This window comes from Megascapheus bottae, chromosome 22 (genome assembly GCF_031878675.1).
Source record: "Megascapheus bottae isolate mThoBot1 chromosome 22, mThoBot2.hap1, whole genome shotgun sequence".
Lineage (NCBI taxonomy): Eukaryota > Metazoa > Chordata > Mammalia > Rodentia > Geomyidae > Megascapheus > Megascapheus bottae.
In genome coordinates this window covers 35,279,794-35,306,363 of record NC_143530.1, presented here as the reverse complement: position 1 = coordinate 35,306,363, position 26,570 = coordinate 35,279,794, and the positions used below count along the sequence as shown (strand labels likewise).

Genomic DNA, 26,570 nt, shown 5'->3' with positions numbered 1-26,570 from the left:
CAATAATGTTATCAAACAGTAAGCCCATCAGTTGGGTGAATCTACTGATCAATGAGTCAAAGCCTTCAAGAGCTTCTGGGAAAAACATGCTGTCACCATTCAAGCCCAGAGCACATAACCTCCTCATTTATACAGAAGCTGGGTTTCGCTAGGGAGTTGTCAGTCTCAGTCCCATGGGTCCAGACCTCGAACTCACCAGGAAAAAGTTCCTACTCCTTTTTCAGAGTCCACAATCCACATGTATCCTCACATGGCCTGGTTCCAACTCCCCTCCATGCATACCCTTCTCCTTCTTCCACCACCTGCCAATTGGAAATAGTGATACACAGCCATCTCACAGGGCAGTGGGGCAATTTAATTAATGTTTATAAAGCACGCTGAGGTCTTCAGATGAAAACTGCTGTGTAAGTGCAAAATTATTATTAGTTCTCAGCCTCCTGTCCGTTGACTTCTGACACAGGCTTTTGTTGTCCCTGAATGGGAGCTGCTTATGGGCTGTCCAGCTGGGTATTTTTTGGGGGGGTGGGAGGGGAGACATGGGCAAGCACATTCACATTCACAGATTTTTGTTCCTCTTTGGAAAAAAAAAAAAAGCATTCCGACTCTGTGGGATGTCTTTCAGCCTTTCAAGGTCTGAATTTCTCTCTCCTTGTCTCTATTAAGTACCATAATCTACAAGAATAGATCATAAACAGGTTACTTTGGCAGAGAATGAAGGAAGAAAATGGTCAATTTGAAGAAATAGTCCTTCCGATAATGAAGAAGGAAAAAAATAACACCGATATCTCCTCGTGCAGAATCTAAATGAACCACTGAATGAGGTCTTGCTCCTTTGCCCAGAGGGATATTATATATGTTTATGAATTGAAAGGAGAAAAGAATAGAATGGTTGCTTTTAGTGCCTGGACTTTGCCTCCTTCCTTCACTCAGGAACCATGGAAACAAACACAACCAGTCTGGATGATGTTTTCCTGATAATCCTTTGTTGCCTAACTGCACTGCCTGGCATTCCATGAGGAGAAGGAAATAAAGAAAAGGGAAGAAAAAAGTTAGGTTTGAATGAGAAGTGCCTCATCTCTGAAAACAGAATGGGGCTTGCAGGTAATTTGTAGAGCACTGGCCTAGCATGTCTTCCTTTCTGTGATGGATTCATAAGTATGCCATGTTACTCAAGCCCCTCACACTGCCTAGAGGAATCTTTTGATTTATTAACATGCTTTGGTAGTAGGGTTTGCTCATCACCCAACTGCCAGAGGATTTTATTTTTAAAATGTCACTCTCACTGATTAATTGGTTAAAATATGAAGGATCCAAACCAATAAAAGAATTCAATGTTAAGACTAACTGTAGTAGAGTATGCCTTCAATCTCAGCACTGGGATTAGAGGATTATGAGTTCAAAGCCAATTGAGACTGTATAGTGAGGCTCTATTTCATAAAAAGAATCCAGTATGAGTTATCTTGCTATAAACATATAAAATAGCCACAAAAGCCCTTATCACATACACACTATGTTTCAGGAACCAACTATCATTGATACCATGTTTAGCAAATTACCTCCTAGGACATGAAATAGGGCAGTTTGTGACTGCAGCACTGACAGTCTCTTTGTCTGGAGTGACAGATACAAAACACAGGAAGCCTTTGTGAAAGCTGAAATGATTACTCTACCACTCTTGCAAAGGATAGGCGCTCTCTCTCTCCTCTCTCCCTCTCCCCCCCCCCCCGCACCCCTCTCCGTCTCTCCCTGTCTCTGTCTCTGTCTCTGTCTCTGTCTCTCTCTGTCTCTCCCTCCCTCCCTCCCTCCCTCTCTCCCTCCCTCCCTCCCTCCCTCTCTCTCTCTCTCTCTTCTCTCTCTCTCTCTCTCTCTCTCTCTCTCTCTCTCTCTCTCTCTCTCTCTCTCTCTCCCTCTCTCTCTCTCTCTCCCTCTCTCTCTCTCCTCTTCTTTTATTAAAGAGGCCTTAATCTAAAAAGAAAAAGAAAGGGACAAAAGTCCCCACAGGCTGGGAGTTTGGCCTAGTGGTAGCATGCTTGCCCAGCATGCATGAAGACCCAGGTTCAACTCCTCAGTACCACATATATAGAAAAAGCTGGAAGTGGTGCTGCTGTGGCTCAAGTGGTAGAGCTCTAGCCTTGAGAAAGCCCAAGGACAGATCTCAGGCCCTGAGTACAAATCCCAGGACTGGCAAAAAAAAAAAAAGGGTTCCCACAATAATATCATATTAAAGTAGCTAGGAACATAGAAAATCCTGAAGGGAAAACTGAAACGACAACACACGGGGGAGCTCACTGGTCTCCATCTTGTTTCCTGCCTCCAGTACTGCACTTCTCTGGGCCATCAGTCACCAGTGTGAAGTGGTTTTCAGGTTCCCCATGTTCTTCTGCACTTTTCATTAGTGCTTCACCTTGTTTTCCTAGTTATTATCACAAAATTTAGATCTATCAATATGGCGCCTCGAACTCAGGATCCCTCCAGACTGCTCCATGCTGCAGACGTGATCACATGTGATGACACGATAACATGCCCAGGTCTCAACACCATTTCCTCCATACTGCACCTGGGCTGGGCTGTCCTATACCTTCAGGACTCTCACACAGCCCTCAGATCAAGCCTTTTTTTCCTACTTTATTGACTTAGAAACTTTATCCTGGCCATTTCCACCACCATCTACCATCTCTACCACCTCAAAATCTCTTAAGTCCAATATCAAATGTAATCAGTTCTGCAAGGATGCTAAGGTATTTTCGAAGAATCTGGATACTCTTACACTCCTTTGGGTGTATATGTATGTGTTCTTGCTATTTCTTTCCCTTTCTCTTCTTGCTATTTTTTTATGTCTCCTTGATATTAAGCAAAACAAGTAGCCGTGTACACAACAATTAGCCCATTTTTCTTCCTCCTTGAAAGGAAGGATTGGGCCTTGCTTTTCTCAACATTTTAGTACCTACATAGTCATTTTCTCTAGAGTAAATGCCCAGCCAATATATTTATGTTTATTCTCCCATCAGCACATGTAAGAGCACACACAGTACAAAAAAAAGTCAGAATTTTAATTTCTTCTGTAATTTAAAGGTGAAAATTAGAATGTAAGCACAGTTAGTCTTGAGAGGACAACAACTAGCAAACGAATTGACTGAATCTTACCATCCAATTAGATCAAAAGTAAGGGAGACAACCGCTGGCAAATTAAGCCAACAGCTCCTATCTTGTTTGTTGGCCTTTGGCTCTTTTGACCAAGCTAAGCTAAAGTATGAAAGAATTATCCAGTCAATGACAGGAAATAAGCTGCTAGTGTGAAAGGAGCTAGAGAATCAGACAGCATTATTCTGACACTCCCAACTCTCATTGTGCTGAGTGGTCAAACACATGGCCTCACATTGTTGTCTCTATGTCCCCAGGACACAACCCTCAGCCAATAATCAGGCCCTGCTGGATTTCAGGAGTGTGGCCTAGACTTACCTACCATGAAACATGCTAAGTATTATTATGAATACAAAAGCCTGCAGGCTGCTTTTATACAAGAATGGGAAGCTGATATTTGTGTCTATATTTGTGTCTTCAAACATCCCAGGATGAAATTATTGCAATTGTGTATCTAATGCCACAGACAAAGAAGATCCTGATAACAAAGCTTTCCCTAGCAGTGAAAACCAAGAATAAATATCATTTTCCTTTCTCTGACATATCTTGACAGGACTCAATGTCATTAGAAAACCTCCATTCACTCTTCCTCCTCCCCCTCCCATGTATGCATATGCGCACACGTGCGCAAGTACACACACACACACACACACACACACACCTTTATACCAAATACTAGGTGTGAACATTAGGTCAATATACTCTCAAATTTTAACCACACTTTTAATTCAGTCTCATAACCAGAGGAGTCCTCTTCCTGAGTCTTTCATACTAACTCTAATAGCCATAGAGCATTTAGTTCAATGTGTTTTAATTCTCAAAAAAAAAAAATAGACTGCCCACCAACTGAATTTATTCCTTTCAATGGAACCAGTTCTACAAAGATTCACAGACCATACACTCTGACATTTTCTATCTTCCATCACTCTCCTTTCTTGTTCTGATGTCAACCAAGAGCTTAGATGCTAGACTGTGTCCTTCCACGTATGATCTCTTATCGTGACTTCACAAAACAGCTAGTACAAAGATACTATTCTTACTCTACAGATGTGTCCACTGCCTTAGAGTTCCCTGACCAAGATGGTAATGCTTCAAGTGGGTAAGAAATCTCGGGATACTTCATTATCATGCCAAGTGGGTCTACTTAGAATTTTCCATAAAATTCCCTTTTCTTAATTTTTTTTATTGTCAGGTAATGTACAGTTACATTCACCAGCTAGTAGGTACATTACTTCTCACACAATGATACCCCTTCTCATGTTTTTGAAAACTCCTTTTTTTTTTTTTTATTTTGCCAGTCCTGGCCTTGAGCTCAGGGCCTGAACACTGTACCTGAACTTTCTCAAGGCTCTACCACTTGAACCTCAGTACCACTTCTGGCTTTTTTCTATGTATATGGTACCAAAGAATTGAACCCAAGTCTTCATGTATGCTAGGCAAGCACTCTACCACTAGGCTAAACTCCTGGCCCTAAAACTCACTTTTTTTTTTTTTTTTTTGCCAGTCCTGGGCTTAAGCTCAGGGCCTGAGCACTGTCCTTGGATTTTTCTCAAGGCTAGAGCTCTACCACTTGAGCCTCAGCACCACTTCCGGCTTTTTCTAAATATGTGGTACCAAGGAATCGAACCCGGGTCTTCGTGCATGCTAGGCAAGCACTCTACCACTAGGCCAAACTCCCGGCCCCTAAAACTCCCTTCTTGAGAATGGAGTTGAACTCATTAAACAGGAATCTATAGCTGGGCGCTGGTAGCCCATGCCTATAATCCTAGCTACCTGAAGGCTGACATCTGAGGATAACAGTTTGAGGTCAGTCAGCCTGAGCTAGAAAGTCCATGAGACTCTTGCCTTCAATAAACTACCAAAAGTGGAGCTATGGCTCAAGTGTAGAGTGTTGGCCTTGAATAGAAGAAACTCAGGACCAGCATCCAGACCCTGAGTTCAAGCCCCAAGACCTATATGCGCGCACACATGCGCACACACACACACACACACACACACACACACACACAAAAACCACACAGAATCTATACTTACCATCTTATATACCATTCACCCATGATGCTTTTGTAATTATTACAAACCACTTTTACAGATTGTTCTTAATATTTGGGGTAAGGGAGCTATTTAAGAATGTTGAAAAATCCAGTGTCAGGTTCAAGAACCCTGATTTTACACACCTTTCCAAAGCAGAAACTCTCCATCTCTCCACTATCCTACTGTGGTCATGCAGCTAGCCTAGCTAATGTGAAGTTGCTAGGTGCTACCACAGTTCCTGATGGATCCAAGAAAGGTGCTGGCTCATAGCACTCCATCAGCCTTGGCTACCTCTCTCCTAGAGGAAAACAGGCCTCAGCCAATCCTTCTGACCTCTAATTTCCTCTTGGATTCTGGTTCTCTCACATTCTGAGAAGTCATTTTAAATACAAAAAGAAAGGAAAGGAAACCACTCCCTATTTATATGCATACCTTTAATAACATGAGAGAGATGACAAAAGAGGGCAACACTCCAAGTCAATGTGGCATCTCTTCCACTCTCAAATATTAATGTGGACAATACACATACTACTTAAAGGGAAAACATATCTGGAAAGCAAGTAGGGAAGGGATCAAGTTTATTCGAAGAAAACTAACGACTTCAAATTTACCCGTACAACATTAGCAAATTTCCTCCTACACACAGCCCAGTGGTTCCCAGGTGTTCATATCATGGAGTCAGTGCTTCAGGAAGAGAACACTGGACTGGTCTTCTCCCCGTCCCCAAGGAATTAATACAGAAGAACTATGGAAAGGTCCTTTTTATAGTCTTCTTTATTTGAAATGATAGAAAATGAGAGATATGAAAGGTAGTCTCTCATCCCTAGAACCCTATTGCAATAGCAGAGATAATGACTCAATGGACTTTTGATGTTGTATGGTGTGTTATGATTTTTCAAATATTTGTCACCTACATTCTCTCAATGAACCCATAAATAGCTTTCATGTTTACAAATGAGATAAGTGGAAATCACAAAGAATTTGTCCAAGATCTAATATCTAGGCTAGGACAATTGTGGCTTAAAGCCAGATGACATGATTGAACCCCTATTTCCAACAGGTCACACAATACAATGCTCTATCCTGTGTTGCTCTCTCTGATTTCTCACTCCATACCCAAGTTTCTTGTCAGTTAGCAATACTCTCTAGCTAGAAATAGACTTCAAGAGAAGAGACACACAAATCCTCCTTTGACAAGTTTATGTAGATATAAAAATAAACGTGACATTCTTCTTTATTGCTTTTTTATGGGTGTCTTTGCTAGATAAAAGGCCCTGCTGGGTAACAGTTCATTGACCTTTTATTTCTATGTACACATAATACTCCTTTAGTAATAGCACAGGATTCACATCAGGAAATTATTTGCTAAATATTTCCCACTGTCTCACAGCTTGGACTATAAGTTTCTCCCAGATGTGAAACATCTGGATGGGTACACTAAAACACAGCAAAAATCAAAGTGATGTTTCCCAGACATAGAAGAGGATAGCTGTCTTCAGAAATCTAGCATTAGGCCAGATTTAGGTATTTAGATTTCCCCTAAACCCTTTTCCCTCAACCTCTCCCCATAGCTTTTATGACTGAAAAAGTATCCAAGAGGTTGACCAGATAGCTGGCATAAAACACTAAGATGGTAGCCATGAGAAGTTAGTGATGGCCCCATGCAATGTGATCATGGAATGGTTTTCCAGACCCTGCTGGCAGAAAGTGAGCAGATTCACTCTCAGGTATTTGCAATCAAGTGAAGGACTTCGCAAGAAGGATGCCATCTTCTGTGTGGGGCTCATTCTTCTCATGTGGAGCGTGGCATTCAGGCATACCACTGAGCCCTCGGTTTCCAGGGGCAACAACAGAAATCCTGTTCACACTGTTTCTATCTTGGGAAGAGTCACCGGCCCCAAATGTTTATTTGGGGAGGTGACTGGAAGAAAAGCTTGTTCCATCCCAGGTTTAGAAATATCTGGGAAAATACTCTGTAGTCGTGCAAACTTCTGAAAAGGTAAGAGACAAGTTGGGAAGTGAGTAATTAGGAAGATACAGCTCTCATCAATCCTCGTTTACATGCTATTTCTTAAGATCTCGCTGGACGTCTTCTTCTAGAAGCTTCTTGTTCCTTCTACATCACTCATTCTGCAAAGTACCCTTGTCATTCCCCTGGCCTCCCTAAACACAATCCTTACCGTGAGAGAATTTTACAGAAACTTGGTGCTTTGGAATTAGGCATGTACCCACAAGTAACTAATGTTGCTTATTTTTGTTTGTTTCTAACATTTGCTGTCTGGTCATTCAAATTGTACTTTTTATTCCCCAAGTACTGAGGCTTGAACTCACACTCTCACGTAGATTTTTTTCCAACCGCAGTTTGTACTCCAGCACTTAAGCCATGCTTCAAGTCCAGCTTTTTGCTGATTAATGGGGGGATAGAATCTCTAAGGGTAGCATAGAGAAGACAGAGGTAGAGACTGCATGGACTAGCTTTGGACTTCAGTCCTATAGACCTCAGCCTCCTGAGTTGCTGGCACTATGGGCACAAATCATCTGGGTCCAACATCAGCAACTGTAATTATCCTATGTGCAACTTACCCTCTCAACTAACTGTAAACTCCCCGAGGACAGAAAGGGTATCTTAACCCTTTAATGTCCTACTATATAATTCCTTGAAAAAGTCTATGCATACAGCAGGTGTTCACAGAACTCTTCTGTGCATACCCTTACTCGTCACTTTAAAAATCTCTTCAATAGAGCCCATACTTTAAGATTAGCCTACTATTTATTTAAAAACAAGAGCTTTATTTAAAGTGCTTATCTAGCATTATGAAATCCTTGGTTTGATTCCTAGTGCCATCCATTTTTTAATTTTCAGATTGACATAGATCATTCTTTGTTTAATTGATAGTGTATGTGTGTGTGTGTGTGTGTGTGTACTGGTACTGAGCCTTGAACTCAGCCTGGGCACTGTCCTTGAGGTTTTTTTGCTCAAGGCTAGTGCTCTACTGCTTGAGTCACAGCTTCACCAGTGGATTTCTGGCAGTTATTTGGAGATAAGACTCTCATAGACTTCTGTGTCTGGGTTGGCTTCAAACTACAATCCTCAGAACTCAGCTTCCTAGGTAACTAAGACCATGGGCATGAGCCATTGGCACCGGTGAGAAATTAATAATAATATTTGAAACAGATACTCACACAGGTGAAAATGATGAGTGTTAAGTAGAAAATGACCAGAGAAAAGAGCAGCACAATCTCAGCTCTGTATTTCCTGAAAGTTGATTCTTCAGGTAACTTGGGACATCCTTTGAGAGAGAGAGAGAGAGAGAGAGAGAGAGAGAGAGAGAGAGAGAGAGAGAGAGAGAGAGAGAGAGAGAGAGAGAGAGAGCGCCATTAAAGCATTCCATTAAACAAAGCTATTTTAGCAAAATTCTTCTTCGCTAGTGGTACAGCCCCTCATTCCTATCTCACACCTGTGTTTTCAGGAAGAGCCATTGCCCTGGTCCCCACTGTGTGCCTCAGGATGGGCACATGTTTCCTTGGGAGAGGAAAAAGAGAAGTCCACGGTGGTCTGGTCATTTTCTTCCTGTGCTGCAGACAGCACACCTGCCCCTTTACCTCTCCCCCGCAAGGCTATCCTCATTTCTCATCCAGAGAAAGGGATGAGGGCAAACTGTGTGCTGGCCTTTGCAGCGAGTATAGAAGAGCTCTTGTTCTCTTAGTGGGGATAAAAGTGAAGCAACTCCTATAGAACACTTAAGGCATAAAAAGAGCCAGGCACTGGTGGTTCATGTCTGCAATCCTAGCTACTCAGATGACTGAGAGCTGAAAATCGTGGTTCCAAGTCCACCCAGGCAGGAAAGCCTGTGAGACTCTTATCTCCCATTAAACTCCAAAAAGCTGGAAATGGAGCAATGGCTCAAGTGGTAGAGCACCAGCCTTGATGGAAAAAATTCTAAAGAAAAGTGAGAAAAGTGCAAAGTCTCGAGTTTAAGCCCTGGTACTAACACAAAAAGAAAAGAAAAAAAGAGAGGTGATGATGTGCTTGTAGCCATAGACGTTATGGAAAGCTGTGGGGTATGACAGCAGAGGATGGATCTCAGGACTACAGGCTGGACTCACTGAAAGAGGCTCACCTGTCACCTTCAAAAGCACCGTGCCACTGAGGTTTTTCTGCTCTCCCAGGTCCTGCAGAGTGCACCTGTATGTGCCCGAGCTGCAGCCCGTAGTGTTCCGGATTTTTAGGGAATAGGGTCCTTTCCCAGAGGTCTCAAAAGAAGCATTTTGCCCTGTCTGATGATGGCGTTGTCCACTGAGATGCAGGTCTTCCTGGGGCAGCTCCAGTCTCTGCTCTCCACTTGCTGTGAGCTGTGAAAAAACAACAGTACATCAACAGAAGAAATACAACAGTCCATGCTTGCTGGTGGAATACTCAAAATCTGAACTCAACCATGATTTTTTTTATGACTTATTTTTCTTAAAACCCATCTTTGGATGGTTCTAAAGCAATACACAGTGCTTTGGTTTTTGAATATGTAAATTCAGGAGAAGTAGAAAATATCTATCTAAAAAACCAACACTTGAAGGTTTTCTCTCTCTCTCTCTCTCTCCATATATATATATATAAATATATAGTCAGGTATCTATATAGACATGTATAAGTATATTTATGTGTATAGTGTATCTAGAAGTATAAATATAAATATATAACATATATATCCTATTTTGGAAGAATATTTGACCTGAATTTTGTGATCCTAACACCAGCATCCCAGCTTCCACCCTCCAGAAAGAACAGCATCACTGTTGATGAAGGTGATATTGAATATAAACCACTGTGTATTTAATTTTTGCTGCTGCTGGTTCTCATTCAGTGCTCGTGTTTCTTCAGAAACCCATTCACGTTGTCGAAGGGTTGTTAACTTTATTAGCTTTTAATAAGAAAAAGTTCCTGAGTCTGAGAAAGTCATCCTCAGATAACTCATCTCAAACCAGCAATGCAGATAAACAATGTTTCCTGTAGTCATCCTGTTCTTCAAAGCTGGTTCAATTGGCATGATCACATCCAAGTCCCCAACTGTGCCATGCATTTTCCTTTGGGCTCAGACCAGAAGACAGCTGAGGGGACTACTTTGTGGTGGTTTCATAGTTTACATCCTTGGACAGTTATATCAGGCTCCTGAGGGGAAAACAATCACAGTCTGTCCCCACAGTGCACGAGCCCAAGTTGGCCAATTAGTCTCCCGGGGCTTCTTTCCTAGACGGTCTATATGATTCAACCAGTGAGATGCTGTCAGCATCTTCTACCTCCAGATGTCCACACCCCACATTCTCTGTCATTTCTCTCTTTCCTGGACATATTACTCATTTGTCAGATCATTTCCACTGAAATGTAGTACAGCTACTAAAATGGATTTATACCTACAGTAATACAAATCATTGTGTTCTGTGCTCACAGGCAGACTTTCAACCCAGGCTACCACCGGCAGCACCCAAGCTGCCTTTTTTTAAAATTTTATTGTCAGAGTAATGTATAGAGGGGTTACATTCACCAGGTAGTAGGTGCATTACTTCTCACACATTGATACCCCTCCCTTCTCATGTTTTTGTCCCCATTTCTCTCCCTTCGTCCCCTCCCAATCATTTTGTTTTCCCCTTTCCCTTTCCTATTTCAAATAAACATACATACAATATACCAGGTACCAAGCTGCCTTTTGCTGCTTGTCTGGACATCAGCTGAGAGTTCTGATCAAGTGGTACCCCTCCCTGTCCCACGCCTTGTAGAACCACTCAAGAGACACCGTAGAGAAAGAGACAAACTAGCCATCTCCTACATGGGAAGCACTCTGGATGTAGCCTTTCTTCAAAAAAGGGAAGCCTAACCCAAGGGTTGGGGAAATGCACCATGAAGTACTGCACTCAGACACAGACACACACACAGACACACACACACACACACACACACACGCACACGCACACGCACACGCACAGTCAGTTGTGCTCAGGTTCCCCTTCTTGTGGCATGGACTACAGAGCCATCTGCTGGCAGATTTATGGCTCATGCCTAGCATCAGACTGAGATGCTGCAAGAGCTCAGGCTGTGTCTGCAAATGGAAAGAAATCCCATCTCTTGGTGGCCCTTCTTGTATGTAAAGGTTCCTTTCCAAATAATCAAGGATCTACGGGAGGAAGTTAAATGACTGGAGCTTTGGGGTGTTCAAAAATAAAACTATAAAAAAAGGAGAGATGGGTAAGGAACCTTGGAGGAAATCAAAGGCTGGATCTGGAACACGTTGAAATAAGCACAATTTTCTCTTTGTGAAGCCTAAAAAATCACAAACAGTAGCTCCTCAATACTCTCTCCCTCCCTTCCACTGCCCTGCACTGGGGCTTCCTCTTCACAGGCAGAGCTGGATGGACAACCATGCAGAGCCAATCTATGCCACCTGCCCATAAAAACCAGTTTGAACTAATTATCATATCCTAGTCTGTCCGATCCAGTCCACTTTCCTTTCTAATCTAAACTCGAAATGTAAATGTAGCTTTAACAAGCAATTTGGGATAACTTGTCTCTGCTTTTTTGGTTTTGTTTTTGTTTTCTGGAAAGTGTCTCCCAGTACCCAATCCCTCAACTCAGAAAGGCCCAGGGGAAAGTTGAGGGCCAACGGGAATTACAAACCATATAAACAATAGCACCTACAGGATCCCATTATGAAGCTACCAGACAGGGATTATGAAACAAGAAGGGTCCCACTGGAGGTCAGAACTAACTGGCACAAGAGAATTCATTTTAACATTCAGCAGCTTCCAACAACAAAAAGAAGTATATTTAATGATCAGATTTCCATGGTTCTCTGGCAAAAATTTCCAGCCTCTGGTTATTTTAAAATGGCAACACAAAGGCAGCGCTAGACTCTAGGAAGGACAGGAATAAGAATGGGGATGGGAGGAAAGATGGAAACACAAAGAATGCCCAAGCAACCTCCTGCAGAATTCAGCTTTACTGACTAGGCATCTTTGAGATCATGGCAATCATCTCAGCATCTGGGCATCATGGGATCATCTCAGCTTTTGTGACGTTAGTTTCACAAGACCCCTTCTCTGAAGGACACTGAGAACTCACAGTGTCATTGAGAGCTCTGGTCCAATGAATAAACAACGTGGTTGGCCTTATGACTCCAACAGCAATGTCCCTGCTCTAATAAACCCACTGATACTTCTGTTTTAACATATATATTTATACCTATGAAAAAGTTCACTGTATCAATTGGGTACACATTTTTCACCCTGCCTTCCAGCCATCCATTTGCTACCTTTTCCATTTCCCCTAAATATATCTGGTCAGCACACACTATGACCATGTTTATAGTTTGTGACATGATAGAAAAATTAGCATATGATTCTTTTGCTTTCTTCCAACAATGACAAAAGCAGTTGTTCTTGCAATACTTTTAGCAATCTCGGCATTGAACTTCTTTTATAATTTGTTTTCTTATTAAATCATGAATGTTTTACTTTTTCATGTAAAGGGAACGCCTTATGGATTCTCTCTCTTTGGCATATCTGCATCACTGCTCTTGGGCTTTGTGATCATTATTTTTTTTGCCAGTTGTGGGGCTTCAACTCACGGTCTGAGCACTGTCCTTCGAGTTTTCTCCAGGCTAGAACTCTACCATTTGAGCCACAGCACCCCTTCTGGGTTTTTTCTATGTATGTGGTACCGAGGAATCAAACCTGGGTCTTCATGCATACTAGGCAAGCACTCTACCACTAGGCCAAACTCCCAGCCCCATGATCACTATTAAGTGAATTATGAGATACTTGGACCCAAACAGTCTGAAACCATGATGACTGACCTGATCACGGAAATGGGTACTAAGAGATGAACAGGCAGATAGTCTATACAATGTGGAGACACTGACCAAAAATGATGATTCACTGCCAGAGAGGGAAAAAGAAATGTGAGATTCCAAACAATCCTCAGAATAGCAAGCAATTTAACACTTGTGAATTGTTTATGTCTGGCTTTCTATTTAATGTGCTTAGACACTGGTAACTGAAATGGAAGAAAGCACTTACAGCAAGAAGGCCCTTCTGGAAAGTCATACATGTACCTGGAAATGTTTCATAGCTGTCCCTCTGATCTCCAGATCTAGGTATTTCCAGAATCTATTCTCTCTTCCCTTTGCAATTTTAAAATGTCTTTTCATATGACTCTTCCTGAGAAACCTGGGATCTGCCCACTGCTGCAAAAATAGTGGTTCTCATGTTAATGGTTCATGCTCAGAATGGGAACAGGACACAAGTAAGACCCAGGACTCTAATGCAAAGTCTAAATGATTCTCACTAGCTGTCGCCAGGCACTCGTCAGCCTGCTATGTCAGCTTTGACGAAAGAGCACCAAGGGCTGAAGGAGATGTTTCTGTTGGGATAAGATTGGAAGATCAGCAATGTGCAATCTTCAACTTTGTTTTGTTTTATGAGTTCTTACAAGCATCAGCACTGGACTAAAATCAGCCACTGGCAAGAATGGCTCTTTAAACATTCCAAGTCTAAAAGTGTTACATTGCTTCTCTGCAAAAACATTTTAGGAAATAGTAATTTATAACAAAAGGAACCCTCTGATTCATTCACAGCCAAGAATAATTGACGGGAACTATTTAATGCATACTTCCAATGCTAATATTGTAGTACAGTGTGCTAAAGCACAACACAATTTGGGCAAATTAATTCCTCAAAACACTCATCCCAATAATGTTTTTAAAATCTACACTCTATGCATTAACTTCCACGCTGACAATTCTGCTTTTTGACTGAATTAGAAAAAAGCAAAATACGGGCTATCTCATTTTCAGAAAGCCTAGGGACTTTGACTTGTTTCAAGGCCTCCAATTTGACTAAATAACTTAAATACCATATTCTTTCTCTGTAATAGAGATTTGACCTTAAGAAACCACAAACCCTAAATTAAAATACACTTTAATTTGCACTGAATACTGCATCAAGCAAACACAAGTGCTAATTGTAAGGGCATGTACATGAAATAGGTTATTTTTAAATGATGGACAAATATGAACTAGAACAAGAGAAATTAAGTAAATAAATATAGTTGGAATCAAGCCAACATTTCACTCAAAAACTATGATGGCAAGTGCTTTCAAATACGTTTACCTAATTGTATCTAAATGCACTTCAACCTCATTAACTACTGTACTCAAATGGGCAACAATTCATTCCTATAGGAAAAAAGGGTTTTTTGATGACAAATTCGAAATCTAACTTCTTGATACGTTAGATCTGCTAGGAATGTTATGAGTTTAACTAAAATAAACAAAAAAATGTGTATATGGCTGGTGCTGGTGGCTCACTTCTGTAATTCTAGCTACTCCAGAGACTGAGATCTAAGGATCATGGTTGGAAGCCAGCCAGGGCCAAAAAGCCCCTAAGATTCATATTTTCAATCAATTAGCAAAAAGTTGGAAGTGGAGTTGTAGCTCAAGTAGTAGAACATCAGCTAGGAGAGAAAAAGCTAAGCAATTGCTCCTGGGTCCCAAGTTCCGAGTTCAAGACTTAGTATTGCCTCCCCCCCCCCCCCTCTCTCTCTCACACACACACACACACACACACACACACACACACACACACATTTCATTTAACAATTTCATTAAAAAAATATTTTAATGGCCAGGAGTTTGGCCTAATGGTAGAGTGCTCATTTAGCCTACAAGAAGACCCAGGTTCGATCCCTCAGTACCACATACATAGAAAAGCCAGAAGTGATGCTGTGGCTCAAGTGGTAGAGCATTGGCCTTGAGGAAAGCCCAAGGACAGTGCTTAGGCCCTGAGTTCAGTCCCCAGGACAGGCAAAAAGAAATTGAGCTAGAGGCTTTAAGTATTTAAAAGTAGCCTTAAATTAATCCAATGTCTTCCACATTGAACAGCTCTTTTTAAAAATTCTTGTGCACTAACATTCATGTCCCTTGGTTTCTAACTCAGTTCAAGTGCCAATATAATCCCCATTCACCATAAAAACAGCTTTTTTATAATGTGCAAAACAGTTTGGCTCAGAGATTGATGTCATAATGAGTGTAGAATATATGAACATTAACATCACTTTTTTTCTAAATGTAGTTTTATTACAAAAATGATATTCCACTTTGAAATTTACTGTGTCTAACAGACAGAGTCAGACTTATGGCTGTTAACAAGAGTTATGAGTGTCGAGGAGGCAGCCTAATTAAGAGCACAGGCTTTGGAGTTGGACCAAAATGGGACCCACCCCAATACCACCATGCTTCCTTCAATGCTCTCAGCCAACTGGCTCAACCACCCCCAAGTTAGTTTGTAACACCGGGACCTGGGGAGTTCATTGTGTCCGACAAAGTAAGGGGTAGAGTTAGTATTGTGATGCTATGTATATAGACCCTCAGTCAGGGACCAATCACACAGAAAGCCCAACAGATATTACACACACACACACACACACACACACACACACACGCACGCACACGCACATGCTTCAGTATACCAAATCATTCCTTGCTCAGAAAAGAAACATTCAAAACATTTTCTGAATAAATGAGACCATTACAGGCTTTGGTACCAAAGGCCTACAGTCACACCCCCAGAATCTCCATTAGCTAGCTGGCTCATTTTGGTAAATCACGACATGTAAGTTTCAGTTCCTTGTCTGGAAGGAGGTTATGGTAAGAATCAAATGAAAAAGTACCCCAAAGTGCTGTCCAGTTGATAGTGTTGGTAATGGAAACTACTGTTGTAAAGGAATGCTTTCCACTCCAGCTGTGTTCTGGCACTGGTTACAGATGACACTCACTGTCTCCTCCCTGGCTATGTTGTTGTAAAAGTCCTAATCTCTACTTTGGGGAGATTTTTTTTTTGTCTGTCTACCATTTATCCAAAGCACTCATTCCGACTTTTCTAAAGTACTGATGGAAAAAGGTGGCCAAAGGCTTTTGGAACTGAGAGCTGAAAGCTGTGTAGCACCATTCATGGTTCATGTCATAATCTTTTCCTGTGGATACTGCAGGACCTGTGGGGTACCATGAGGAAATCTGTGTCTGTCATTCACAGAACTCCACTCTTGGTTCTATAAGACGTACATTTCACTCAAGCCTCATATCCCACCATCTCTAATGGGCGCACCACCCACCCAAGACAATTGAAAATAACCAAGTATCTACTAGCATAATAGAAGAGAGACACACGCCATCTTTTCCTTACCTTGTTTTCAGAAAGATATAACGGGTCTACAGTTAGCAACTAATATCTCCTGCCAGGTGGAGGTTGGTCTCAAGACTAACAGAAAGGAAAGAATTGAGAGATGGGAAACCACCAAATCCTGGGAATATTTAAGGACCTCTAAGTCTAGCTGTATGGTTTTGTAGGGCTGTTGACAACAGATACACATTTTCCCATGGTTCTGGAGGCCAGAAGTGGGAAATCAAGGTGTCAGCACAACCATGCCCTCTGAAGTCTCTAAGGGAGAACTTGTTCCATGCTTTCTTCATTCATTCTGGCATCCCGGCAATCCGTGGCATTTCTTGGCTGTAGATATATCACTCTAATCTTCATCTTTATCTCCTCATGCTCTCCATTTTGCCTGTGCCCAAATCCGTTTTCTCTACTTATAAGGACCTCAGGCATTGTGAATTAGGACCTCCCCCTGCCATGACAGGTATAGCCATATCTTAATTAAATTACATCTGCAAGGACTTGCATTTCCAAATAGTCACAGTAACAAGTCCAAGGGGTAGGCCCTCAACATACCTTTTGAGAGGGCACATTTAAATCTTACAAAGTCAGCCATAACTGACATGTAAACTACATTTTGGTTTTATGGAGTTCTTTTCCATTCCCATGACATCTCAGCCAATTCCTTCCTTTTAAGATAGCTTTGATCAGGTTTTATAACCCCATGGTAATCCAGAAAGTCCTAACTGAAAGGCGTACCACCCACAGGTAAGTGTGGCTCCATGTGGCTCCCAGCCGCTGTGCCAGTCCTACTTTGCCCTTGGGCTCAGCTCACATGCCTCTGGAAATAAGATGTCAGGGCCCTGATTGGATTTATAACCAGTAGTTCTCCAAAACGAATCCAGGAAGTCTAGTCCCACGTGGTTGTATATATTTTCTAGCATCCTTCCTCTCTCTGAAGTTTTCCCCGTCTGGACCCATAATTAGAGAGCCACCAACTCTTCTCGAACCTGTCCTTGCTTGGGAGAATCAGGCTGAGAACACTGCGCAGACGAGTCGGTGCTCCAAGAAAATGTCAAATGATATTAACATGCCTTGGGCTCCAAATCTGTACTAGTTCCATATGGCACTAGCATATAGGAGTTTTACCCAAATACAACTCAATGCAAAGCAAAACAAAACAAAAGGTGTGCTTAGAGGTATAAAGGAGTCTTAGGTAATATTTTAATCCAGTTCTGGTTTGAGCTAAGGTTTAAAAAAAAATGGTTGGTAGAAAAGGTTGGATTATTGCCAAAGTAGCAATGAAATGTTTCTAGATCATCCATCTGTTGTTAGTCTATATAAAACCCTACCCTTTGTCTCTGAAACCTCCTCCAAACTTCCCCTTTTGCTTCACTATAGTGATATAACCAACATATAAGGAAGATGTTCTAGCCCTCATGTAATCTAATTTCCCCCTGTATTTATGAAAAATACAGTAGAGGTTTGGGTTGTTTGCTTGTTTAACTCTTTTCCTTCCTATTCTCTTTCAAATGAAAATTTTTTTGTTTATAATTTTGCTGATTTCCCAGTACCCCAAATGCTCAGTAACCCACCATTCTCATCATCTGAGACCTCTTCCATCTGTTTTGAGGCAGCTTCAGGATGCTTACTCATTCTTCTATAGAAACACGTGGACCACTGGGTAACCAAGAAAATCCAGGACAATAAGGAAAATCCTAAGGACATGTTCAAGCCTTAGGTAAGTTAACCTGAGGAGAATTTCACTGCAGTGAAAGAGTGGGACCTTCCTTAACTCTTGTCTTCCAGATGAATTAGTCTGCCCATCATCATGGGAAACATGCTTTTCTTTATACATATTTTGTATTGCATCATTCTCTACTTAAAAATTTTCAATGGTTCCTTACTGCTGAAAGGGTAACAATGCTTCTTAGGTCATTCAGTTTGACTGCCTACTTTCCAACATAATCTCTCAGTTATCTGGTACCCAGTGGCTTTTCTTAAACAAGGCTTTGGCAAAAGTTTTGAGCCAATTTTGTGGTGGTCAAAATCTTGGACACCCATTTGGGACCATTTAGTTACCATTTGGGACCATTTAGTAACCATTTAGTTACCATTTACTTGGTAACTAAAGGGTTGATACTAAAGCTTCCTGAAATCCAAGTGTACAATATGTCCTAGTTTGACCTAAAAGTGATTCCGTTCAGCCAAGGAAGACAGGCACCAATGTAGAAAGTATATACACATTGTTTCCACATTTCCACTTTTCAGCCCTCTTATATTTAACGTAAAAATGTCCTTTTCTCCTAAAAACAATTCTCAAATCCATTTCCTTCAGGCAACTGCAGGCAATGCTCTAGAATCAGGAAAATGCAATTAAGAGCACGTGTTAGCTCTTCCCCAGGTCCATCATCTGTGACCATACAGACTACATCAACTCTAGCCCTGCCAAGGTCCTCTGCTCCCCGCAGGGCCCCTGCCCTTGAAGCTCCTTATCACCCAAGATGACAGAGACAGAAAACTCCACTCAAGAGGAATTTATCAACATGCACGGAAGACAGCTTCATAATGAATCAAGGCCACTGAGACGAGCGTGACTATTCTTGAAATGTTTAAAATAGACTTATGCAAACCATAAACCTTCCTCCCAACAGTTCCCTTTGCATGGATGTCAGAAAATAGAACACTCCACAGGATATGGCCCATGATGGGCTACAGCTGGGATTTTTCTAAATATTATAAAGTTCAAGTCTGCTCCATTCTCTGAAATCACTATCTAACTTCCCCTTTCTCCCTACGTGTGGAAATCATTTAAATAGGGCACTTGTCTTGTGACGCATGGCTGCCCTCACCCCCCCCCCCCCCCCCGGCCCCCACCCCGCCCCCGCACCATCACCTAGAGATGACACTAGATATCCTCTTTCACTTTGAATCACAGTAGGGTTCTGGGGATGGTAGCAAGATACAAGATGGAACTGTATCTGCTACATAAATGACCACTTATTTATCATGAATGGGGAGTAGGGTTCCCACCATGCCCAAAGCTGTCTATCCAGAGGTGTCTTCTCTCTCCAAATATAATGCAGCTTCATTAAAGAGCGACAGGCAGCATGAAGCAGAGACACAACACAGCCCCTTCATGCACGCTCCTACTCTGATGGCAGGACACTGTGTTGTGCTATCTTATCCCAGACTTTAAACAAAAGCCACAACCAATGGAAGAAGTATGGTAGATCAACATCCACTTGCTTATGTTCTCAAAAATACCACCTCAAAGAACTATAACTTTTAAAGTATATTGTATCAGGATCCATAAAGACATGAGTTATCAGTGTTCTATTTCTTCTAAACCATTCATCTTCCTTTAACCATATAAGAGTCGGGTGCTAGAGACTCATGCCTGTAAATCCTAGCTACACAGGAGGCTGAGATCTGAAGATTGTGGTTCCAAGCCAGCCTGGGCAGAAAAGTCTGTGTGACTCTCCCCTCCAAATAACCAGAAAAGGCCAGAAGAGAAGCTGTGGTTCAAGTGGTAAAGCGCTACCCTTGAGCGAAAAATGCCAAGCAAGGGGGTTTGTGCCTCTCTTTGTGCTTTAAGCCTCATTATTGGCACATACACAAATAAGTAAGTAAATAAATAAATAACAAAGCAAAGATCTAAGTGGGAAAGATGATAAAAATGATTCTGTTGGGTGTCTGAGGTCAGAAATACCTAGCCCTAGAGCTGAACTAACAGGAACCGAGCTAATGCTGTCCAATTCAGATTTGCCTTTTGACCTCCTGTGTGTGTCTATATTGAGCACCTTCTGTCCCCTCCCCATCTTTGAAACAGGGAAAATACAGCAGACACAGCTCCTTCCCAGTTGGTTAGGATTATAATGTTATAAACACTAACTGGACACCATCTGCTTGGATTTTTGGTAAAAGGCATATGGTTGAAGTATGGTTTGGATGGGTCCTCTGTCCATTGTAAGTCGTCAGTGCCAATTGGACAGTAGCAAGATACTCTGTGATACCAGGGGACAGACAGTAAATGGAATTTTAAAATAGTGAATCATGATAGCCATCCCTGGGATATGTAGATAGCCCACAAGAATGACATTCTGTGGCAGACTGCAAAATACCCCACTCTGCAGGGGTCTGCTGTACTGGCCCAACATACAGCCTGCACACAGAAAGCAAGGGACTCAGCAGGGTGTGGTCCCAAGGTTAAGTCCCTCACTTTCCACCAACTCCCATCTCATCAAAATATTGTACAAGGAACTTGTGGGGATATGACAGGATGTGTGTTCAACAAAGGAAGCCCCAATGGTCTTATTTCCAGAACACTCTATTACGTATTCTTTGTACAAGCACTATCAAAGTAAAAGTACAATCACTGGCTGTAAAGTAATGAACATCTACAGAATATGCTAAAAGAATAATAACACATAACATTTTCAAGGTTATGATTGGCACAGGAGAGTTATGCTAACTTCCAGTCTCATGGACTAATGAAGCATGGGAATGCCTAGAGACTACGTTTTTTTTTTCCCAGACAGAATTTCTTAAGACCTGCAGGGCAAATCTTTCAAGAACTGTGCCCAATAAACAAGCACATACATTATAGAGTTACATCATCGACCAACATCCCAGGAGAAAGCAAAGGTGAATTGCTATAGTTTATTGAGCCATTTCCAATGACCCTGCACAAGAAGATTTAACTTGACAACTGTTTGAACTTGATGCTCTGAAATGTCATCTACTTGTTTCACGAGTACATTTTAATTACTCCCCTGGGGCTATTAATAATGTTTTCTTCTTTTAATTACTCTCTGGAAGGGAGAGTGGTTTCATGTTTTCTTCCTTCTTTGAAATAACTAAGCCCACAGCCTGGCTAGCCCAGAAAGACACTTCTATTTTTTTTTCTCTACCATAAGTAATTAAGATAAAAAAGAGATATCAAGATAGACTTCTAACAGCTTGTGATCTTTAATCAGACTGCATAGTTCAAAGCCTGCTTCCACCACTTGGCCAGCTGTGTGACATTGGACAGCTTAATTCCCTGTCCTGGGCTCAGTTCCCTCACCTGTAAATAGGAATAAAAATAGTGCTGACTTCTTAAATCTACACTGGAAAACAGGCATGGCATAGCGTGGCATGCAATGAGCAATCAAAATGATATTGTTTTTCCAATAAGTGCTAATGTTTTGACAGTGTGAACAATTTTGGAATGGTGCTTTCTGCAGCCATCAAGAATAAGGCAGAAATAAAAATCTCGAACCTAACACCCTACTGTCTCTCCTCTGTGCATCAGTCACATGGCCAGCTTGAATTTACCAAGCCCCTTTTCAATTAACTGGGCAAGCACTGGGTACCTGCAGAAATGCACAATAACATCAGTGTAGTCTTTTTCCTCGGGAAATGACAATCCAGCAAACAGAGTACAACACGCACACACGCACATGCACACACGTGCATATGTACTCTTGATGACTTCTGTGCTACCTGGAATGGACATATGGTCAGACACATTGCAAGTTCTTACAGGGTCCGCAGCAGAAAGCTCTGCCTGCATCTTGTGGGAGGCTACAAGCAAACATACAGAGATTTTCCTCCAGGTTGAAACAGCAAACCAGGGACAGTCACAGATTGACGCTGGTCCCTCACAATCATTTGGCTTAAAATGGAGGTTCCCTGTGGCAATAACCATGCCCTGAGAAAGGGGAGTAAAAGACTGGTCATATCTAGCCAACAGCAAACTTTAAAATGCCCTAGGAATCACAATCATAGGATCTGGGGATGTTACCATTGACAGGAAACCTTTAAAAAGCCCTGTATCTCAATGTTGCTACCGTGGGGACAGCGACACGTTCTTATGCAGACATACAGGCATGTACCTCTGATGCCTGCACCACCCGTACACAGAAGCCGCCACATCTGGACTTCTCATGATAGCCAGAAGATGGAGAAGCAGGGATGGGGAGAGAGGAAGAGAACATGCCAGAAAGGGAAGGACCACTGATCGTTCACCTAAATATGAGACATCCCATAGCCCTTGAGCCCCAGGGTCACAGAAATCAATATCGGGGAACATTCCCTCCTATCCAGTGACCAAATCCTGACCTCTGTCCCTCTTTCTCATCGTGTTCGCCTGGCTACCACCACAGGTGGCCTCCAGAATTAAGCCAATTGAGGGGCGGGCATTCGTGCCCTCCCGGGCCACCTTTGAGGACTGGGGTCCTGGATGCAGATGGGGCAGGGAGCGGATGGGAAAGGTGTGTAAGAAGGATTGGGTGCCGCAAGCCCAGCTGTAGGCAGCGCCCACCCCCCCCCCCAAAAAAAAACCCGGCCACACAAGGTCCCCCACCCTAAGGGAACTGGTGGCGCTGCCCCCAAAGGGCCACGCAAAACCCCGATCTGCCCCCAATCCTGCACTTACCTTGGCCCAAGAGACGGTATAGGAGACCTGGGGGTCCCAGGAGACGGCGCAGGGCAGATCCACGGTCTCGGAACAAGGCACCTTCACCTCCCACGTGGCGGCCACCAGGCTGCTGGCTGCAAGAGACAGGAAGGGAGAGCGCTGTGAGCCAGGGAGCTAAGGAGGTGTGGAGAGGTGGGTGACCGGCGATGGCCGGGCGGGGGGGGGGGGGGGAGACCCTACCGCAGCTCAGGAGCAGGAACAGGAGCTGGAGGCCTGGAGACATGGCTGGAGCGCTGCGCCGCCGCCTCGGGGTGCCGGCCAGTGCCACGCTCGCTCCGCGCCGCGCTCTTGTACCCCCGCGCGCTCGGGGGGAGGGCGGGGGACCTCCCTGCGCGCCAGCCCCGGGGAGTCCCCGGCGGGTGGCGGAAGCCCGCGGCCAGCCCTCCTTGGCCCTGGGGCAGCCTGGGAGCCTCCCCCCCCCCTCCGGCCCCCGCCCTCGCGTCTCCGCCCCGCGCGAGTCTCCGCCCTCCTCCCCCCAGCGCGCCCGGGCCTGGAGCCCCAAGTTAGCGTCTCTGCGGCGGCTGGGCAGCGGCCACAAGCCCCGCGCGTGACGCCCTGAGCCTGGAGCGCGCGCGTGTGTGACCGGGGAGCCTTCCAAACAAGCCGGGAACCAAGCCGGCAGGCTGGCTATGCCCATTTTACAGAGGCGAAACCAGATTCGGATTCGGGGGGCGGCTTCCCTGCCCCCCCACCCCACACCCCAGAGCCCAGCCTGTGTGTGGTGACGTCACTGGCGAGGCCAAGGCCTCCCTCTCCAGATTCGGTGACAATCAGACTTGCTAGACTTATGGCATAAGGCTGCAGTTCTTGGCTTCCTGCCTTTCCCTGGTCGGAGGTGGGGGGGAAAGGGGGGTATCGTCTGTCCCGTTTAAATTATTTCAGCAAAGTAGCCACTCCTAAAATAAGGATTATACTCACACATGCAGACCTACACAAAAGCTTTGGAAGCAAAAAAAAAAAAAAAGGAAAAAATGTTTTAAATAATTTACTTTCTACTGTATTGTATCCTGCAGTTCTGCAACGTTAAGAATGACTTCAGCAAAGTCTTTTACTGGTTGTGTACTATTCCAGTGTGCTGGCAGGCTATAAACTAGAAACAATTCGATAGTATTAGCCACTTGGTTTGCTTCTTTCATGTTTTATGTGAGTCCTAGGGCCTGAGCTCCAGGCCTGGGCACGATCCTTGAACTTTCTTGAGCAAGGCTACTGCTTTACCACTTAAGCCACAGCTCCACTTCTGGCTTTTTAATGGTTAAAGATACGAGTCTCAAGGACTTTCCTGCTTAGGCTGGCTTTTAACCACCATCCTCAATCTTCTGAGTAGCTAGGATTACAGGCATGAGCCACACAAAAGCTGTGTTTGTCATGAGGTACTTCAGTGTAAACATTTGCTTTTAGATGTATAGATACTTGGAGGCTTCCTATTTTGTGTATTGTCAAAGGTACTGCCAAGAATGTCTCCAGCCCTTAACTGTAATGTATTCCCACCTGTGAGGCAGGAGAAGGCCAGATGCCCAACACTCAGGCCAGTTCAACAGCTATCCCATTCTGATAGCTTTGTCCATCTAAGAGGTTAAGCAGAGTACCATCAAGGAAGACTTAGAGAAAACAAAAAAAAAATAATCATAATAAATAAAAGTGGCTATTTGACATTTTCACCAAGCTGTGGGTCTACAGATTTGCAGATCTGTTTAAGCAACACATTTCCCTTTTTCTTTCAGAAATTTAAGATTTGAAACTTCTCAATTGGCACTAAACTCTGACTGCTTCTAATCTGCCAGACATCCTCTGTTGAGCTAATTTCCCTGCTAAAGCCATGTACCTCTAATCAATCAGAGGAAGCTTTCCCCTGTCACCACTCAGCCTTCTCCTTTGGGAATGGCTATATCAACAGACAGCTTACTCAAGTTATCTGTGAATTGTTTGGTTTTTTTTTTTTTCCCCAAAGCCCTCATCAGTTACAAAATGTTTAGGCATACATAGTTAAATACGGAAAAGAACAGAATTGAAAAAACAGAGAATAATTTTATTCCTGAGAGCTAAAACAAGTCTTCTATATACCCTCTGCTAGATCCCGTATCTGATCATTCACACTTCTTTCCAGTTTTTCTCCAACATAAACAGAGAAGCTGAGGCCATTCCACATCCTCTGGCTCTATAGCCTATGCTTTATTGGATATTTCCAAATGGCCCTCTCCAAAGTGCATGCCCACACCCCCCCCACACACAGACACACACTCCCATCAGTACATCTTAGCATATTTAGATTGTTTTTCATTGTTCATTTCATCTGATGGATGTGGATTATTAGGTCCTTTCTGCCTCATTTGTGTTACATCATTTACATATGGGGTTTTCTTGTAAATATTTCTGTTGTTATTATAAAGCAGTATATAGAGAGGTTGCAGTTACATAAGTCAGGTAAAGCGTACCTTTCTTCTTGGACAATGTCATCCCTTCCCTCACTCTCAGTTTTCTCCTCCTGTTTCCAACCTACATACCTTTTGAAGCACTTGAATGTCTTTCCTGAAGATTGCCGAGTTGTTATCCTTTGGCCTTTTTCATTAGAGCTGTTTGTAAATTCTGGCCAAATCTTTTCTTGATTATACACATGACAAATTCCTTCTCCAAGTGTAAGAGTTCTATTTTTTCCACTCTGTTTATGATATGAATAATGAACAAAAGAGCTTTTAAACATCATCTTACTGAAGTCAAGTTTATCAGTCTTCATTTATCTTATTTGTGTTTCTTCCATTTATCAATTCTTTTCCTACCCTGAGATCCTGAGAACATTCTCCTTCATTTTCTTGCAAAGCTTTAAAGTCAAAATGTTTCATATTCAGATCTTGTGTGTGTGCATGTGTGTGTGTATGTGTGTGTGTGTGCATGTGCACACTTTCACGGCACGCCAGTCCTGGGGCTTGACCAGGGCCTGAGCTTTGTCCCTGAGCTGCTTCTGCTCAAAACTAGAATTCCACCACTTGGCTCTTTGGGTAGTTTAGTGGCGATAAGAGTCTCACAAAGGGGATAGAGGTGACTCACACCTATAAATCCTAGCTAGTCTGGAGGCTGAGATCTGAAGATCATGGTTCAAAGATAGCCCAAGCAAGAAAGTCCATGAGACTCTTACCTCTAGTTATCCACCAGAAAACCAGAATAAGCACTGTGGTTCAAAATGGTGGAGTGCTGGCCTTGAGCAAAAAAGCTCAGGGACAACCTCCAGGCCCTGAGTTCAAGCCCCATAACCACCACCACCACCCCTGCACACACAAGATGTTTCACGCTTTCCTGCTCCAGCTGGCTTCAAACCACATTGCTCACAGCTCAGCCTCTGGAGTAGCTAGGATTACAGGCCTGCTATGATTTGATACTGTTTAGTATGTACTTGCAAGTTACATCTTTTTTTTTTTTTTCTACTACTGGAGGTTGAGCTCAGGACCTCAAGTTTGTTTGGCGTGCTTGTGTGGTACTTTGTCACTTGAGTTATTTCCCTAGTCAGACATTTTGCTGGCTACTTTGGAGATGGAGTCTGGTGACTTTTCTGCGTAGGCTGGCTTTGAACCACAATTCTTGGGATCTCAGCCTCCTGAATAGCTAGGACTCCAGGTGTACGCTACTGTACTCAGTTTGTTGCTATTTTTTAATCTTCATTTTAGTGACTTGTTTTTTTTCCTAATATTCTCTTTTGCTCTTTAAAAGTCATCCTTGTCTATTCTTCATATAAGCACACCACTTT

At 42.9% G+C, this 26,570-nt stretch overlaps 1 protein-coding gene across 2 annotated transcripts; it reads right to left on the bottom strand.

The window, feature by feature from the left end:
• Nucleotides 1-201: 201 nt before the first annotated feature.
• On the bottom strand, nucleotides 202-23,239 carry Cd83 (CD83 molecule). Of its 2 annotated transcripts, none has more exons than XM_090356504.1 (5): nucleotides 23,015-23,239; nucleotides 22,793-22,908; nucleotides 9,297-9,528; nucleotides 8,359-8,465; nucleotides 202-302 (listed from the first exon to the last, which is right to left on the bottom strand). In XM_090356504.1, exons 1-5 carry the CDS (start codon nucleotides 23,055-23,057, stop codon nucleotides 210-212), a joined length of 591 nt encoding a protein of 196 aa, XP_090212630.1. In that variant the 5' UTR covers nucleotides 23,058-23,239; the 3' UTR covers nucleotides 202-209. The 2 variants fall into 2 exon arrangements, with proteins under 2 accessions (XP_090212630.1, XP_090212629.1); XM_090356503.1 differs by lacking the exon at nucleotides 202-302 and adding an exon at nucleotides 5,593-7,166.
• Nucleotides 23,240-26,570: the final 3,331 nt, after the last annotated feature.

Excerpts from the sequence above, each read along its gene's own strand:
- Cd83 (XM_090356503.1), bottom strand. The coding sequence starts at position 23,057 with ATGTCTCCAGGCCTCCAGCTCCTGTTCCTGCTCCTGAGCTGCG. Across the intron at positions 8,466-9,296 it reads GGTGCTTTTGAAGGTGACAG|GATGTCCCAAGTTACCTGAA; the intron begins GTGAGCCTCTTT and ends TCTCTCTCAAAG. Across the intron at positions 7,167-8,358 it reads CACTCATCATTTTCACCTGT|AAGTTTGCACGACTACAGAG; the intron begins GTGAGTATCTGT and ends TTACCTTTTCAG.